Below are 18,187 nucleotides of genomic sequence, written 5' to 3' on the forward strand. Positions count from 1 at the left end.
CGTTCAGCTATTCTGTTTTGAAGTCTTCTGCTTCTAAAGCAGCACATCAGCTCGGCTCTTCTCCTACGATTCCTCCAGCACTCGTATTGAGCAGATATTGTGACAGCTGCACGAGGGGGACAAGAGGGAGAGAGCAGAAGACGGACAAGGAGAAAGAAGGGGAAAGGAAAGAGCGAGGAGAGAGTCTCTAGAGAGAGGGTGCCAGTGCTCCACAGCTCCAAGTCACTGCTTGCATGCCAATGAGGAGATTCCCCTGCAGCAGCAGCAGCAGCGGCGGCAGTAGTAGTAGTGCAAAGCAGCAGGAAGGGCCGCTGCTGACACCGTACCACTATAGTCCTTGATAGTCACATTACACACTCCACACAAAGGAACTGAACACCAGATGGACTTTTGGAGCAAAATACCAAAATGAATGAATACCAAATCAAAGTTAAAGTAATGATGACAATATCGTGATATTATTATTGCAACTTTTGGTCCATTTTTAGTTTGAAAAACATACGTTTATGTCAAACCTTTAAAATGTTTCCATTTTGGTGATATTCCTATGTTTTGTAATACATATCGTACAAAAGCAAAAGGACTGTTTTTGTTTGTTTTTTTCATTTTTTGTGAAAAAGGTCAGAGTCGCGTGCTCTTAATAAAAATGCAACAGACCTCAGCTACATTGTGCTCTGCTCTACTTTATCGGATTCTGCTGGTAAAGAAATTGGTTACTCCTGCCTCCTCCCAGTTGGGTTTATCTTTTTATCTTAAACTATAAGCAACAGAGACCAAAACCTGCTGTTCTGTGGCGACTGGTGGATTAGTGGACAGGTTCACAATTTGTTTCTCTTGAATTCACAGCCATCCTTTTGTCAGAAAAGATTAAGCATTTGTGTCTGGACTGGAAATAGCACACTGTGATATAACATTGCTTAGGTTTGGCCATTTAACTGCAAGAACGAGAGTAATAAAAACTGCAAGATCCCCCTCCGAGCCGGTTGACTAAAGGTATATTTTTTTTTGGTTGAAGCAAATTTAAGAGCGTTTTTATTCAGATCTGTTCGTCACTCTTTATCGTTTTTCGCCAGCAGATGAGAACACGAGTTACATCCGTAATCCTGGTGCTAACAGCAGCAGCATGAGTAAGAGCATTGGCCCCCCCTCCCAAAAGAAGAATTAATAACTAATTATGTCAGGTCACTCGTCCAGATGGTCCTATCAGATGGGCCCACTGTCTGAACCTCACCTCCAACAAGCACCTCTGACCCTGAGGACTGCATCACCCCTAGCAACATGGAGTCTGAGGCCTAAGCGGATGGAAAGATGGAATCAGGGGGTACATGAGCGTTTGGGGTACGCATAAAGAGGCTTTGGGATGGGGGGGGGGGGGGGGGGGGGCACAAGTTGGGCGTGTCTGATCAGTGTTGGATGGCTGCCTTTAAAGCTCAATGAATACAAGGCTCCCTGCCGGGGCCCTGATCTCCACGGTCATGATTCTGTTATTACACGCCATGTTCCTGTGATGGGCAGATGGCTCAGAGCACTGGCACATGCATTCACACGCATTCAACACACGCCGAGCCTGTCGCATCAATGGACACAACCTGATACTCCCCTTTCTTGTCTCATTAGGAGGCTATAGAAACATAAGAACATAATAGGGGGGAATTAAGTGCCTGTGCGGATGTCAAAGGGGGATGTGGCAGAAGATTGGGACGATGGCTAACAAGCGCATGGTGCGCTCGTTCAGCTTTGTGGGGTGATTAGTGCCTTCGACAGGCCTGACAGGTAAAAGACAAGCCCACTGAAGAGAGGGCAGCTTTTAAACAGACACTTAAACAGCTAGGAAAAATGACAGCAGTGAGGAACATGCATCAAAGTTTCCAGTCTGACACAATAAATTTGGGCGTGCATGTCATGTTGAATAAAGATAAGTTTAATTTACAAATGTAGGATGTGGAACACGGCGTGTTATTTTGTGACAGTGTTACAACTGTCCTTCATATGGTGATCAGAAATATTTCAAATTAAAATCTGTGCTTAAGGTTACCAGTAACGAAAGAAAGATGACGACAGCTACGTTTAAAAAGGCAGTGACACAACAGTTTTGCATTTTTTCTTAATTCTTTCTCTTCATTGTCTTTGCATGCACTTTTTCATTTAAAAGATTTTGCGTCCCATTATGTCCTCTAAAAGCTCCTTTGCAATTTGTCACACAAAAGCCTCCTAAACTCTTAAGCAAACAGGAACTTTACCAAAGCTCCCCTCAGTGCAAGACTCTGACCAGATCTCCGTCTCGTATTTGAGCAAGAGACACGCGACAAAAGCAGCTAAGAAGAAATCAAACAAAGACACCTTAAATAGGATTTAAGGTGTTTAACCACATCTCTTTCACTCTGCCACTTTCTTTTCTGTCCTTTGGTACAAAATTGGTGGATAAAGAAGCGTGACAAAAGCGGCGCGCCTCACACAGCATCAGTGTGCAGCAGAGCACTCTGCTGATATCATCGTGGCTCAAGCTTTTAACAAGCACTCTGCAAATCAAAGAAATTATAAATGGGAGTGACAAGATTGGTGGCTATCATTCACTCAATTATATCAAATGGCCTGACACATGTTGATAAACACAGATAATTACTTGTGAAAAGGTTCGTCATTAACATTACATCATTACTTTCTGGCATTCTGGTGTTAAGTGTCTAACAAGATTAGCCTGCCAGGCACGTTTCTCCTCTCAGCTGAGTAGACAATGAACAACTTTACCAGCTGGCTGCTTTTTTTAATGTCTGTTATTTATGAACTCTCAAATTTGGCTTCATATTTAGGAATAGGAGGAGAAATTAAATGATTGCTTTCCAAACAAAATCATGTATATTTTAAGGGTTTTTTTCCCCTTTTGTTCTTGTTCACAAGAAAAAGATGAAAGTAATTTTGCTTTATGGGTTGTAAAAATGTATGTACTTTGCTTGCCTTTTTATTAGGTATAAATACCTAAAACCATTGAAAACTAATGCAACACATAGATAATAAATCAGACCTGAATGATGGTTATGAGGCTTATTTTTTTTGTTCAAACTGTTTTATGGAGGTCGCAGTTTGTGATGTTGCTGAACTATTCTGATTCTTTTGTTCATCAGATTTTTGTCAGCGAGGGTAACTTAAATAACAGAAATGCTTCTTTGTCTGATGCTATGTATATAGAATTTCAACAGCCCCACAAAACCACATCCTCCAAAGTAATCACAGTTGAATCCTCACCTCTGTAACACTGCAATCTTTATAAAGGTACAATTAATTGCAGCCAGGATTGTAGCTGCATCACTTTAAACTGGGTGCACTTAATTAACTTTCAACTATTTTGGAAGCTTTCTGAGTTGGAGGAAAATTTAAAGTCACAAAGCTTTGATTCTTTTCTCTCTTTTTTTTTTTTGTCTTAATTAAAAAAAAATGTGTTGGAAGAAAAAATTATATACTGTGAAAATAAGAGTCATGACACATATGGAAAAAACAGCCTTGAATATAGTTTTGTTCTTTTTAGATTGACCTCTCTTAGAAGCCTAGCAAATGGTCATGAATGCAATGAGGTGAATTGTGTGAACTATTTTGCAACATTTGCTGACAGCTTTCCTCCGCTATATTCAGACGAAATACTTTCTCCAGTTTTCTCACGCAAAACCGTTCCCATAAAATCCATACTTTTTTTTATTAAAGTGGCAAAGAGAAAAGAAAAAACAAAACACAAAAACAATTAAGCGATAAGATTGCAGAGGTTGTGTAGTGCCTATTTTTCACAGCTATTATTATTCTCCCATTTCCCACATATGTTGCTGCAATGAACCCAGAAGCCCTGTCACTATGTTACAGCAGGAATCTGATGATGGCCTCTTCTAAGCAGCTATCACACACCATCTGGTAGTACTATTCTTCAGCTGTTTGAAGAATCAAGAAAATCAACCCATCATCTACCCCCACGCTACCCCCTGCACTCATCCACACAAATACACACCCGTGTGTACACTTGCGACATGCACCTGCACATATACACACGCATGCATAATTTCATCCACACACACTTCACTTTGAACGCACACTTTTCTCCTGACCGCCAGCGGGAGTGTGATGTCATTACAGCTCTCTAAGGCCTCTTACTAGCCAGTGCTCTATAATCACTCTGGTTATATATTAGTACAATGCATTGATTACCCCATAATCCAATCACTCGCCTGTTATTGATCTTTTATAGAGCACCCCCCAGACAATAAAGCTGAAGCCACAGACTGTGGGTCAATAGGCACACAGGGAGAAGAGTCTCCTTGCAGCTAATTGGCTTATGAAATAATACAAACATTTTGCTTTCCCTACACCAGCAGAAATCAATGCAGAGCAGAGCTGGTGCATTCAGATTCTTTTCTTTTCTTTTTCTTTTTACCAGGAATTGATGCCTCGGTTACACATTTCAGGCTTCGTGCACTTTAATCTTTTATTTTTAACTTTCATTTTTTTCTTTTGCCACTATTTTTCTATTTTACTGTCCTCCACTTTCTCTAAACCTAATGCTTCCTTTTTATTTCCCTGTAATTTGTCCTGCCAGTCCATCTTTCTTCCACTTGGTCTTCTCTCCTCTTTACCCCTACTCCCTCTATGTCCAGCCTTCAACTGATGTTGGATTGCCAGATAAGTTTCTTCTTACAGCAAGACCACATCTGACACCCAGCTGTGTGGTTCATGGGCTGCAGGAGCAGCTGCTGGTCATAAATCACCCGAGCTGGAGGAGCTTTGGCACTCCTTCTGTCAGCCGTGAAACAAAGACATAGAGGTAGCGGGGGGTCAGAGGTATCCAACCTGGGCAACAGCAAGAGACCCAACGCCACCTCTGTAGTGCTGCACAGAACAGTTCTAAATTATCAAACCACACTGTAAGACTGGGTGAACTCATTTAGGAATATATGCAGTCAGGGTGCAAGAGGATATAAATGCAAAGTCAAAACGTATGCTGTAATATGGTATGCAAGCAATTATGGTTAAAGAGGCAGTGCAGCCTGCGAGCTGTGAGGTCAGACAACAGACAACCCCTTGCTGAGTTACTGTAGCAGAAGAAATGCAAATAAATTCGATTAGAAAGTGAAGTTCTTTAAGGAAAGACCTGCCAAGCATAAACACAGTAAAAAGCAATAATATAATATTTTGCTCTAAATTAGGAATAAAGCACTGATTGTGTGCAAAAATTAAGTTTAGTGAGCAATTTCATAAAAAAAAATATCTAACATGGATATATGGCTTTTTTAAGTAATTTAAAAAAGTGTTTTTATACACTAATTTGCACCATTTCTGTAAAATATACAATAAAATGTATTTATCTATAATAACGAAAAACACCAAAACCAGGCAACAGGTAATATGCAATATAATGCATCAAGATGCTCGGGCATTCTGTCATACTTTCAAATTCTCAACTTTAATCAATCAATACCATCCCTGCTGAGAGCCATTATTTGGTTTCCTGCCATGTTTTTGGTTTGACTGGATCTACAAAGGGGTCTCGAACCTGCAGCTTGTTCCCCATCTCCAGTGGCTTCCTGTGGCTTTGACATAAAAACTACATGAATATCATCACGAAACTGAACAATGTTTATATGTTTAAAAAATTACATTTTTGTTTATAACGTCTATGATTCATTGCATCCAACCAATTCAAAAGCACACCAAAAGTTTTATAAAAGGAAAGAGTTTCAGCACCAGAATTACTCAGTTGGTAGGGCCTTTGAGATGACTATGCATGCACATGTAAGCAGAATTGGTCTGCATGTAGTTCAGACAATGAGTTTGTGCTACCTGAGTTTACAGAGGTCTATTGTTTTTAGGTTTTCCTGTTACTTTAATAAATATTTTAAGCCTGTATTTAAATGTAAATTAAGCCCCTATTATTGGAAAAAAAAAAAACTGTCTAAAAAATGTCAGTACCTACTGGTAATTTTGCTGGCGTGTGAAGCCAAAACTTTGTTGGGTGCCAAAAATGTTTATATGCAGGAAAAACCCTGCACATGGGAATAGATAATAGATATTTAATTCCTTGTTTTATCATTAAAAATAGCAACAACAAAAACAGATTTTGCTTCTATAAACTTATAAATGCAGCAGAAACCTGGTATTATTGTAATAAACATGTAAAGTTAAATTGCCAAATAGTCATAAGCAGCTCACAGTGAAGGAAACTAGGTTAAAAGATTTCAATATTTTGGCTCATGGTAGGCTCATTTATATTTAACAGGCCGTGTTACCTTAACTGTTAGACTTAAATATGTTGTGCAGCTCCAGTACATAGAGACTTTTTTAAAACCTCAAAAATGGGTGTTTTGATGGAGCGTGGCCCCCAGCCCTGCTCGATAAGAGTCAGACTGTAACGAGTAACAGTTCTGTCTGCTCTTGTTTGGTGAATTAACATGCTTAGACGTGCATGTCTGTTCACATGTATGATAAAATATTTTAATTATTAAACCCCTGGTTGGGAGACGAATGCATGAGCTTATTATCATGGGTGAATAACTTATCCAGATATTAAGGGAAATTGCTAAATTAACACAAGAAGTTTTGAGTTGGGGTGGGGAGGAGGGACTGCATTTACTTTGTTTTTTTAAGCAGACATGCACACTGCAGTGGACAGTGCATGCCCTAGCTTAACCTTTTAGCCACGGTCCCTTAATAATGTTGTTCAAAACTGAGAACGAAAAATATTTGGAAACAGAATGAACACTTATTTTGTCTGTATGTATTCTGTAGTCAGCAGAATTATGCTAGTTTTTTTTTAACCTCTTACAGTTTCTTCTCAATCAGAATATGAAAATGTCTTGTGACTTGTTTGAACCCAATGAGCAATAACCTCTGAAAAAAAATGCAAATGACAAATGCAACACATGCATCTGTGTAAGAAAATAAATCTGTTTTCAGATGTAATCCCTGCACAGTACACTAAACTGTTGAAGTGTGGAGATTGTGCAGATTGCACAGAACTGTAATTCAAGACCCCCTTCAAAGTCACCTCTCAGTGTTTATACTTCAGCCCACACAAGGCTGCATACTTTTGCAGATTTCTGTATAATAAATTGGGTGTTATTTTACAAGACACCAAATCTCCTACAAGATAAAGAAAGAGAAAAAAAAACGAGAACAACAAGCATGACGGCTTGGAGAGAGGATTGGCCATAGACACGAGACACTAGGGAGAGGAGTGGGAGGAGAGTTGTGTTTTCTTTTTAGATCTATATGTGTCTAAAATCATGTTCTTTATGTTGCTGCTCACAAACATGACATACGACACAAACACCACAAAGACAAAGCCTCTAAGAAAAACACGGAAAGTGTCAGTTTCCAGCTTTTTCATCTCCTTGAGCAGAAATATAATTGCCAATGAGGAAATAGCAGTAGGTAGGATGTCAGCGGAGAGGAAAGGGCACAGGGAAAAGAGAGCAGATTATAAAAAGGTATAGAGGGGAAAGGATGACAAAAGGGAGAAGGAAAGGAGAGGACTTCTTTGCCCTTTGGTGTGCAGCAAAGGCAGATCGATAACACCGTAATGAGCGTGGTATTAGCTGGGGTGCAGAGGGACTGAAGCAGAATGGAGGGAAGGTGGAGGGGGAAGGGGGAAGCCAGGATCTGATTCCCAACAGCAAACAACACCAGTGCTGTAGACACCAGAACCAACACCTGAGAACACCTATTAAAGCCAGATGACCCTCTGCTCAGCTAATGATGAATCCACCCTCGTACAAAGTCCTCACACACACATACCCACGCTCACATGTACACACTCACATGGGTTTAGTACCCGTCACAGAGTTGTTCCGACTCTGCCAAGCTGCTACTAAAGCCAAACACATCACCCAAAGAGGGCTAACAGAGAAAACCCAAGCCTAATCCTTACTAAGAAAAGGACTACACTCAACATCACCTCTCCTTTTTGGTACAGATTACCCAACAATGGCTTCTGCCACTCTCTTAAATCCACTACACATTGGCAATTTGTATTAGAAAGCAGGGAGACACAGGGATTGTCTTTGGTTGGTTGAAAAAGAGAGAGGAGGACCAGCAGAGAGAAGTGGGGGATAACCATCAGGTATACTCAAAGCCAATCTGTTGCCTCATCAATAGGCTCCTTATGCTACGAGTGCCATGTGCAGGGCACACAGCTCTGCTAGCCCCCAGATTCGGCTGTCCGACTAGCGATCGAGGCAGGCAGAAGCCGTGGGATGCAGATAGATGGCCACGGCTGGGTCCTCTCAATGGAAGGATCAAAGCGGGAATCAAAGAATGGGCCCCCTTCTTTGTGCTCATGTGGATCCCAAAACAAACGCATCCTCCTTTCTGTTGGAAGCTGCATAGAACAGACTGTCTGCAGGAACAGATGGTAACAGAGGACTACTACTGGGAGACACCTCTGCAAGTGCTTAATTCAACACATCTCTATGTCTCATTTATAGACAACAATCATGTGAAATCACTTCTAATCCAACCTATACTAGACCATAATAATACACTATATGGTATCTAGTTATCCAGCAATTAATTTATCAACAAATTGTTTTTTAAAAAAAAAGCCTAATATAACTTATTTTGCCACAAATTTGTTTTTTGTCCAAAACCATGGAATACGATGCAGTGAGTGATCTTGCATACACAGTATCTGCAAATTCATGATTGAAAACAGCTTTCAGCAAAGCCTATATACACATACACACCTCCTGCTATAAATGTCACATTTTATTTATAGGCACCTTTTAAGGCACTGAAAAAATCAAAAATCAAAATCAGTCTGACTAGACTAGAGAACTAAATTTGTATTGATCCCCAAGTGAAAACAGTCTAACAAATCCACTTATCTTGTTTGAGGAAATAAAACTAATTTTTAAACTTTAATATCGTTAGTAGGGAGGAAACTGAGATAGTGTCACACACAGAGTGACACTGTGTGCTACAGTGAGATAGTCCTCACTGTAACAAAAAGTAAAAACCTACTGCCAGACTCAAAATTTTGAACGTCAGTTTACTTATAAAACAGAACTTTCTTTATATTCAAAAGAAGTTTGGGTTTTAAATAGCCTAGGTTACTAAACAGCCTTCACTGGAACTTCTGCCAGCACCATAAAAGATTCCAGTGGCTGACCTTGTGCTGGTGTGAAGCAAGAACTCAGATAGGTATATCATCAGATGTATAACCCTTTTTTAATATAATCCAACTGTCTGAACAATCTGTCACTGAAATCACTTGGGCTGTTACACTCATTCTAAAAAAGAAAATTGCCTTGCTAGAATTTAGATGTTTTTGTTTAGTGTAAAACAATCAAAATTGTCAATTTTGTTTTATTATTATTATTATTTCCTCTTGTCGTGAAGAGTCACAGTCTCATTCACAGCCAGTGAGTAGAGAGATTTTCTCAAGCCCATCAGAAGCAGGGCTTCCAGTAGATATAACCCATGCTATGGTAATCACATGCTAATCACAGTTAACACCAGCACAGGGTCCTATACTCTAGATTAATGCATCCGTGGCATATTCACGTTTCCATTAGCATAAATCAGGTTCACCCTGCCTTTGTAATTAGTGTTTTCGTGTGAATGATAATAGGATATGGTGATTAGGTCAGGGTACTAGAATGGAAATGACTTGTCAGCTAAGTCGGCCTCAAACAGTTCCGCACATGATGGACTATCAATATGTGCTTCCTCAAGAAGCAATTAATGATCTAGAAAGATAATTGAAGTTTGACAGTAAGATGTGGAAAGCAAAAGGAGACCATTAATCAAATTTCGGCAATAGTTGTCATCGCAGAGTTTTGATTGACACTTTTTTCTGACACCTTGCATTAAAGGACAACTTCAGTCCTACAAACCGGATCCCTTCAGAAAATGTTTTCCAGGCTGCAGGACACCTTTCAGGATCAAAACATGGGAATGGTTTGTGGACTCCCATTCTTCTCCCCAATTATGTGCATGAAAATTCAAAAGGCCTGACCTACTAAAGCATAAGTACAAACTACAACCAGTTTCACCTCTGTTCCTCTGCAATCAACATGCAGTAAAAACCTTTTTTGTACAGCCTGGAATCACCATTTCATCTTTTTCATAGGAAGCAGTGTGGGCGGGGTATATGTATGAGCAAATACATGCGCTTAGGAACATGCGGACTCAAGATAAGATCAGTGTGTTACCCACGTGTGTAAATTTAAGAGACAGACATGAGGACAGATATATGTGCGTGTGTGTCAGTGCAATGCACACCTGTGCGCTTTGATGAAATCCACAATACAAGCAGGACAAGCACCAATGACTGGCCAGAAGTGCAGTACACTTTGTTGGGTATTGTATCCCTCGGGAAACCCCTTCCTCTCCTGACATCCATGACATGGAGCATTCCTCTCAGGCTGGTGACCCCACATGACGGACGAGAACCTCCATGCCTATAACCAACTGATGAGATCTGCTGCAGCCCTAAGATAGTGAAAGGTAGAGGTTGTGATCAGGAATGTGGAAAAAAAAAATCAATCTGTTAGGTTTACAGTAGATCACGGCAGCAAGGAGAAAGGAATACATGGCATGTAATCAAAAAATGAAAATCACTCTGATTTTAAATCTTGATTTAACAGGACTGGTCACTCTTTGTGTAGCTACCTGACACCCCTGTTTTCATAGTAATTTATGAGCCTTGACCTGTGAATCTGAACACCCAGCTCTGGCCTCCAAAAACCCATCTTCTTTATGGGTATCATAACCCCTCTTTGAACTGTTTGCTTGGAATCACAGCTTTCACAAAGTCTTAAATGTGAAAACCGATAGTCATGACGAAACTTTTGGTTTCCCTCTCTTTTTTTTCTGGTGAGGGTTACGGTTAGGATAAAGGTAAAGGTGGGGTTACTTTTCAGCCTTTTCTGGGAACATTACAGCTTGCCCATACAGTTTTAGCCACAGTGCAAACACCACTAACACAAGGGTATACAGAACGTCTGGGCAGCATAGCCTTTTATACATCCAGTTAGCCCACATTTACCTGGAGGACTCTGTATCACAGTGCAGCTCTTGTCATGGTAGAGGAATAGCTGAATGAGAGATTCTCAAACAGGGGCAGTAATTTGCAGAGTGTGTTTCTAAGTTATTCTAGCTCCCTGCAGCTCAGCAGTGGCTGACCCCTCTCCCCTTCTGTCTGCTAAGAGGCCTACAGGGAGGAATCAGCCCAAATTACCTTTATTGATCCAGAGAGACAGGTGAATACCAAGCAGGTCTCTTTTCCCTTCACTTGTCTTATCTCTCATCCAGCATTTTCATCTCCCCATCCCCCCTCCCTGCCTGCAAGAAGACAAAATTTAAAAAAAAAAAAGAGAGAGAGAGAGAAACAGGGAGCGTTTATGTGAGAGGGAGTGTTCTAACCAGCACATGTTACTGTATCAGCCACAGCAGTGATTTACTGGTTGCATTCGTGTTGCTGTGATTAAACCTGCCTTCTCTCTCCTCGTTCATCTTTCACAAGCTACCGAGTGAACGGGAACGGCGAGCGCCTGTTTTTCTGCCTCCAATCTGCCGTTGTCCTTTCGCCCCAGCATACAAATCACTGTAGCGGTGGAAAAGATACTCCATTAGGTCCAACTCTGAGTTAAATCAATGCGTGACTTATCAAATGAAATAGGGGATTATGAGGTAATCACCTGACAAACGTTACTGAAATTGTAATTATCTCCACTGCACACATCTCAGAGACGGAAGACCAAACTAACTATTTAAGAGGTGGGTGGGATAACAGGCTACAGAAAAGCACAACTGCCTTTTCTCTTAGATAGCAGTGTGAGCCAGCATGTTCGTGGGGCGAGAAGAACCAGAGCAACTCTTTGGTTTATTTCACTCAGCAGAGATATATGTAGCTACTAAGGGGTTCACTTCATTGACAGATCTATGCTTTAGCTTGTGGAAAACTGCTGCCCAGTCTGTGTGTTTCTCCTGCTTCATGACACGTGTGTCCTCTTTACATCATTTTTTTAAGGAAAACTGCTGTTATTAGTTTATTATTGCTTTACTTTGAAAATTGGAGTTATAGAAATATTTTTTTTTATTCCACTGTGAGTAGAAATCAGTTATTTACCTTTGCCGGCTAAAGCAGAAACCCCTGACAATGTATCCATATATTTTATCTCAGCAGCAGGAAATAGAAAATATTCAGTATTTCCAGAAATTAAACTTCCAGAATGATATAATGATCTATTCCAGTGTATAAACAATTTATATCATTACATTTCTTAATAGATGCAGATTCTGCATCACAAATGACATGTTAAGTATTTTCCTATGCATTCATCTGTACAGTGATGTACAAAGAAACATCACAGGAGGGACGTTCTGTAAAACTCTATTTTTATATACATATAGAGTTTGAATTTTACTCCATCATATAACTGAAATTCACTGATTACTTCTCAAGTACAACACAGCCCCCAAGTGGATGTACTGAACTATTACACTGCAGTGCTGCAAACCAGGGGAAGACTCACTTTTGACTCTCTTGCCCCATCTTTTGGTCAAAAACCCACATTGAGCTTTGTAGCTTTCTAAATGCATTGCATTTATATAGCGCTTTTTGAGATCCTCAAAGCGCTTTATAGTTCCACTCTTCATTCACTCTCACATTCACACACTGGTGGAGGCAAGCTACAGTTGTAGCTACAGCTGCCCTGGGGCAGACTGACAGAAGCGAGGCTGCCATATCGCGCCATCGGCCCCTCTGGCCATCACCAGTAGGCGGTAGGTGAAGTGTCTTGCCCAAGGACACAATGACCGAGACTGTCCGAGCTGGGGCTTTCAATTACAAGACGAACTGCCAACTCTTGAGCCATGATCGTCCCAACTAGATTGAAAACTCCATTAGGATATATGCAGCCTATCTACATTATTAAGGGTTGCATTGCATTCAGTCCCCTAAAAATGAAATGAAATGTTCATTAGAGTTTTTACCAATTTTATGCACACAAATAATGAAACGCAATTCTCTAAAGGTTGTGTGTAATCTGCAAAAGTTTCTCTATAGTGTAGTGGTTTACAATTTGCCTAGCACAGGAAAGCTCCCTGGTTTGATCCCAGGAAGTGACACAAACCATTAGAGGGTTGCATCAGGGTGGCATCTGCTCTCAAATCAGACATTCACAGCTACCTGCTAAGGTGACACATTAAGAATCAGCAAGCAGCTAAAAGTTGCTTATTCATGTATCATCTGAGTGATGATATTGAAAATCCCATCAAATAAGCACGACTTCAAGCACAGTTCCATTGGTCTGCATTGGTTGCATTATTTCACACACTTTGTTCACCTCGAAACACTGACCTTCAAAATGCAATAACATGACTACCAATTAGTCTCAGTCATGTTGCACCTGTTCAAACATATTTGGAAGAACAATTTAATCATGTGTCAGAGCATAAAAGAGGCCTCAAGTGACTTATACAAGTGTTAGACAAGAAGATGTAGCAGCAAGAACACAGAGGAAGAGGAAGGCAATTAGCATTTGTGTGTGTGTGGGGGGGGGGGGGGATTATGTAAGCATACTACTACACATCATATGACAGTATTAAATATTTATTTTGTTGTAGTTCTGTATATATGCACTTACTGTACTGTTTCCTAATGTGTTTATATTACACAGATATAATTATTGACTTTTGCTACATTTTTTACTATGTAAAACAAGTAAAACTTTGGATGGATGGATGGATGGATAGAACAGCAATTTGGCATTTTAATCAAAACATAATGTTATGCTTTACTATTTTCTGCTTTTTTTGTAAAACGGTAAAGCTGAAATTTAAGCATAACGATAATAATTATAATTTTCATTAAAGAGCATGTCCATACTTGTGGATTAACCATTACAGAAACATAAAAAATGTTAAACATAAAAAAGAAACATAAAAATGACAGAGATGTGTGAAGGTTTGAGCATTCAACACTTTCAGATTGTGCTTTAAAATTTTTGAGAAACTGAGCCAGAGTTTTTGGAAATGTGTTTGAACAATTTCTTTATCTAAAACATATACATCATCCCTTCCTAACATTCTCCAACTTAAACATTGAGAAGAAAAACTGTGCTAGAATTTACCATGTGAAATTCATACCTTAATTCATATACATCACATTTTCTATTCCACACCAGTGGTGCTTCTTGTCTACAAATCTGCCAAAGACAATCTTGTGCATATTCAGGAGCACACAGCTCCCTTTTTGTATAACTGGCTTAACTGTCTTCGAGCAACAGAACAAACAAGAGAACTATCGAAACAACAGATACGAACCAAAATGACCAAAATGCATCTCTAACTGCAACCCCTCTGTTCACACAGCCCAACAAAGGTGTGCCTGTGGGAAGCTGGTTGATTAAGATCAGTCCCAACTTGGCCGAGTCACACTTCATCACCTCATTAGGTGTCTACAATCACACCACCAGTGCAGTCAGAGTTCACAGGGGCATGCCTCCACTTAAGCTCACCAGATGAACTAATACAAACAACAATATACCATTAGAAACTCCCAAAATTATTATCCATTGATATTTATACATTGATATTTGAACAGTAATGAATACTGAAGATTGATTAACACCAACTTGTGACTTCATATAAGACAAACATGAACTGATTTGAATATAACCATAATCGCCACTGCACTGGGGGTAAAAGTGATATCCATCGCTCCATATTTATGTGTTTCATTGTCACTGGTTGCATCTGTTTGTAACCAAGGTGCGTGACAGTTGTGACATGTGGCTACTTGAGACTGAATATTACTGTCTTAGGTTTGTATTCTTTACACTCAAGTTCACACCAGCACATGCAAAAGCAGCATGTGTCTGATAAAACAAACTTTACAAAGCTGAGTTAGGTTTTGGGCAATGTTCAGCATTCAAAATCTCAATGGTAAATAACAGTTTACTTTTTATTATCATATTTGCAGCTGCATTATCCAAGCATTCAGCTGGCTATAATTTCACGAGGACACACATCTTTCCCTTGTTTTATGTTTATTCCTGGATGTGAGCAGATTTCACACCAAAGTAAGTGACACTCCAGTAGCTTTAACACCCACGCATGCCTGGGAAAGTCCCAAAGCTCCTACAGTTGCAGACAATTACTTCAGTAATTCATCAAAATCTATGATCTCAGTTGAATATTTAGACATTAAAATGAATTTTGATGCTCAGGACTCAGATTGTGATCACTTGCTCTAGAAAGTCATTGTTTTACCTTTTGTGATGGTTTATTGAACCAACAACACCATAGTTTTTTTCTTTATTAATCAGAGGCCTGTACTACTATTAAAGTATCAGCGAACAAGTATTTTGCAAATTATTAAACATTCCTACGTTGAAGTCTGTCTATGATATGTCACATGTGCTGGGGTGATGCATCCCCCCCAGTGCAGTTAAGAGCCCAAAATTTGTCTCACCACAAAGGCGTGCAAACTTTGCACTCTTCAGAACACCTACAGATGATCTAAAAAGTTCCCATGGCACGGTTTAAAAGGTCAACACTGGTGTGACTTGAAAAGTTCAACAGTTCAAATGTGCAGATATGTTGTTGAGGCTTTAGCAACCCATACTAGACTACTCATAGTACTTGCATCATATCCAAAGTAGAGCAAGCTCGTGAAACAGAACTTTAACATGACAAGTGTCACTTTAATTGCTATATCGCATGATTGCTGGCTGATGTAATTATTTGGACATGTCATATGTTTTGTGGTCCAAAACCCAAGACTCTTTTAGGATTTACTCCAATTACAAGCAGTAGTCACAACCTGATACCATAACTTTAAAATAATAAACTCATTCACTTCTGCATTCCAGTAAGGATATATTGTTATTATAAACATCATCAGAGGAATTTTAGAAGAAAGGTTGAGATGTCACTCTCTAAAGAGGCAACTGATATGGCTCTAAGTTCACAGGCTTTTATCCTTAGATCACTATTAATTCATGTTGGTTTACTGGGTGATATATGTTATATAACCAGAAAAAACACAAGATACTATACGTATAGAATGATGGTGCATTATATGGGCACCAATAATGTACCAATAGCAGGCGGAATAATGGACCAGTAAAGGTTTGCTATGAGTTAATCTAGCTCTTGTTAACACACTCTACATCAGTGTTGTTTCTGTGCCTACACTTTCTATGATTTTAAAGCAAGCGTAGGCACAAGCACAAGAACTGGAACATACATTCAGTCAAACCAATTCAGTCACTAGTTGGTTTTCAACAGTTTAAACAATCAAGATCATAGGGGTTAGCTCTAGCTAAGAAAATACAACTAGTCCATGAATGCTTTTGTTGTAAAGTAGGGGTCCATAAGGATAGAGGTTGGGAAACATTGAGCAGATGAAACACAGTGGTTCTCTATTGCAAGGTTTATTATCACATGAGCCTGTTAGCACTTCCCCCTTTCACCCCAAATCCTGCTTGACTGAGTCAAACTAAGAGCCTAATTTAAAAAAAAAATGCAAACCTAATGTTAACAGTTTTTTGTTTCCTCGCCTCGTGCCTGTCAGATTCGACCTCCTGCTTCATGCTTGCTCCCCAAATATGCGGTGTCATCCCAAGGAGGACGTGTGACTTTATGGGTTAGGTCTGATGCACTTCAGCGCACAAGTTGGTAGAAGTCCTTTGATGGCCCACATAAAATACAGATTCTCTGCTAATGTTATCAGTACATTTTCTTCTTCTAAAATGTTTCACCTCCGTTTGTCTCAGCCAAACTTTATGGTCTCTGGTGACAGGGGTTTGCGCCCTCCACCTGTCCCACCGTTTCCGCGCTTCACGCGACACTGCACAGGAAATGGTACGTTTAACACCCTGCACTTATCCGTGGGAAAAGGGATGTTCAGTGGAAAGAAAGCGGTTATAGCCAGTAAAGTGAATGCAAATATGGAAAGAAAAAGCTCTGCTACAACGTCTAATTAAGGGATCTGCATACATTTGGAGTGACTTGTAGGATATATTCATGTGAGGTTTTAGATGTTTCAGTGCCATAAATAAATACAGTAAGTAAGAAAGGCCCAAACAAGTTCTGCACTTGCATAAAATCAACCTGATATCTTTCGAATGGAAAATGTCACAGTCTACTGGAGAACCTCTCATTTTCCCTTGAACACTTCAGTCAATCAATGCAGCGCTGAATGCTTAATTTGTGTGTGAGCGTGCAGTGATTATTTAAAGCAAATAAACTCCAGATAACGAAATTTATTTCCTGCATTTTATTATAAAATACAAAGGAGGTAGAAATGTGAAAGGAATAACTTAAGCTTGGTAACTGGTATTTGAACTATTTACATATAATTACAGGAATAATTTAAAAGATATATATATATATAAATATTGTCCAATATGACAGCATGCAACATTCTTCAAAGTTCACGAAGACATTTAGTTCCTCTCCTTTTCAACCTCCTCCTCGTCATCATCGTTGTCTTCGTCGCTGCTGGAGTCTTCGTAGGTGCAGATTGCTGCTTGGACTGGATAGTTGCGAAGGAGTATTTCTGCGTCCCGGTACAGGTAATCAAAGCATCTCGATTTTGGCCAGTACAACCTTAGAACAAAAAGCAATTGATGTTTTTATATTTGTAGACTTTACTCTTTTATTCAACGATGCCTTAATTAATAAAGCTCCACTTACTTGACTGGATGGATCACTTGAGGTGTTTTCGGATCTTTTGCGCCACTGAGGTCTCCATGGTTTGAAAGATTCTAAAAACAAAGAGATTTATTTAGTCTTTCTGTCAAGTAAGCAGTGCGTGTTTGGATTTCAAAAATACAAACTTGAACGTGCAAAACTTACCTTGTGTCGGACATTGTTATCCTCATTTCGAAACCATGGCCTCCACAACTCGGACTGCTGGCTCGAATTGCCTCCGTTAGAAACAGACGATAGCCCACTCTTGTTAGCGCAGGTCTCCATGGCTCCTTGTGGTGGTCAGCTCTTCGTAAAGTGTTGTGAGGATGTGGGGAAGCGGACAGGAACCGTCTTTTTATCAGGCCCTGGAAACCCGTGCCAAATTGCGTTTTGACGCGTCCCCAAGTGTTTCCATGCGCCACGGTGATAAGGTGCGAAGTCACACTTCAACAAACTATGGTCATTTGGTCACCTTCTGGTTTAATTTTGCATGAAGATTTTTTTTTAA

General features: G+C 39.8%; 1 protein-coding gene across 1 annotated transcript; it reads right to left on the bottom strand.

Annotated features, from left to right (window-relative positions):
* Positions 1 to 17,432: 17,432 nt before the first annotated feature.
* ripply2 (ripply transcriptional repressor 2) lies at positions 17,433 to 17,964 on the bottom strand. The gene is made up of 3 exons (XM_005921656.1): positions 17,845 to 17,964; positions 17,683 to 17,753; positions 17,433 to 17,595 (listed from the first exon to the last, which is right to left on the bottom strand). The coding sequence occupies exons 1-3, from the start codon at positions 17,962 to 17,964 to the stop codon at positions 17,433 to 17,435; spliced, it is 354 nt and encodes a 117-aa protein (XP_005921718.1).
* Between the last annotated feature and the right edge of the window lie 223 nt (positions 17,965 to 18,187).

Source organism: Haplochromis burtoni, unplaced genomic scaffold (assembly GCF_018398535.1).
Source record: "Haplochromis burtoni strain Fernald_Lab_line unplaced genomic scaffold, NCSU_Asbu1 Contig_47, whole genome shotgun sequence".
Classification (NCBI taxonomy): Eukaryota; Metazoa; Chordata; class Actinopteri; order Cichliformes; family Cichlidae; genus Haplochromis; species Haplochromis burtoni.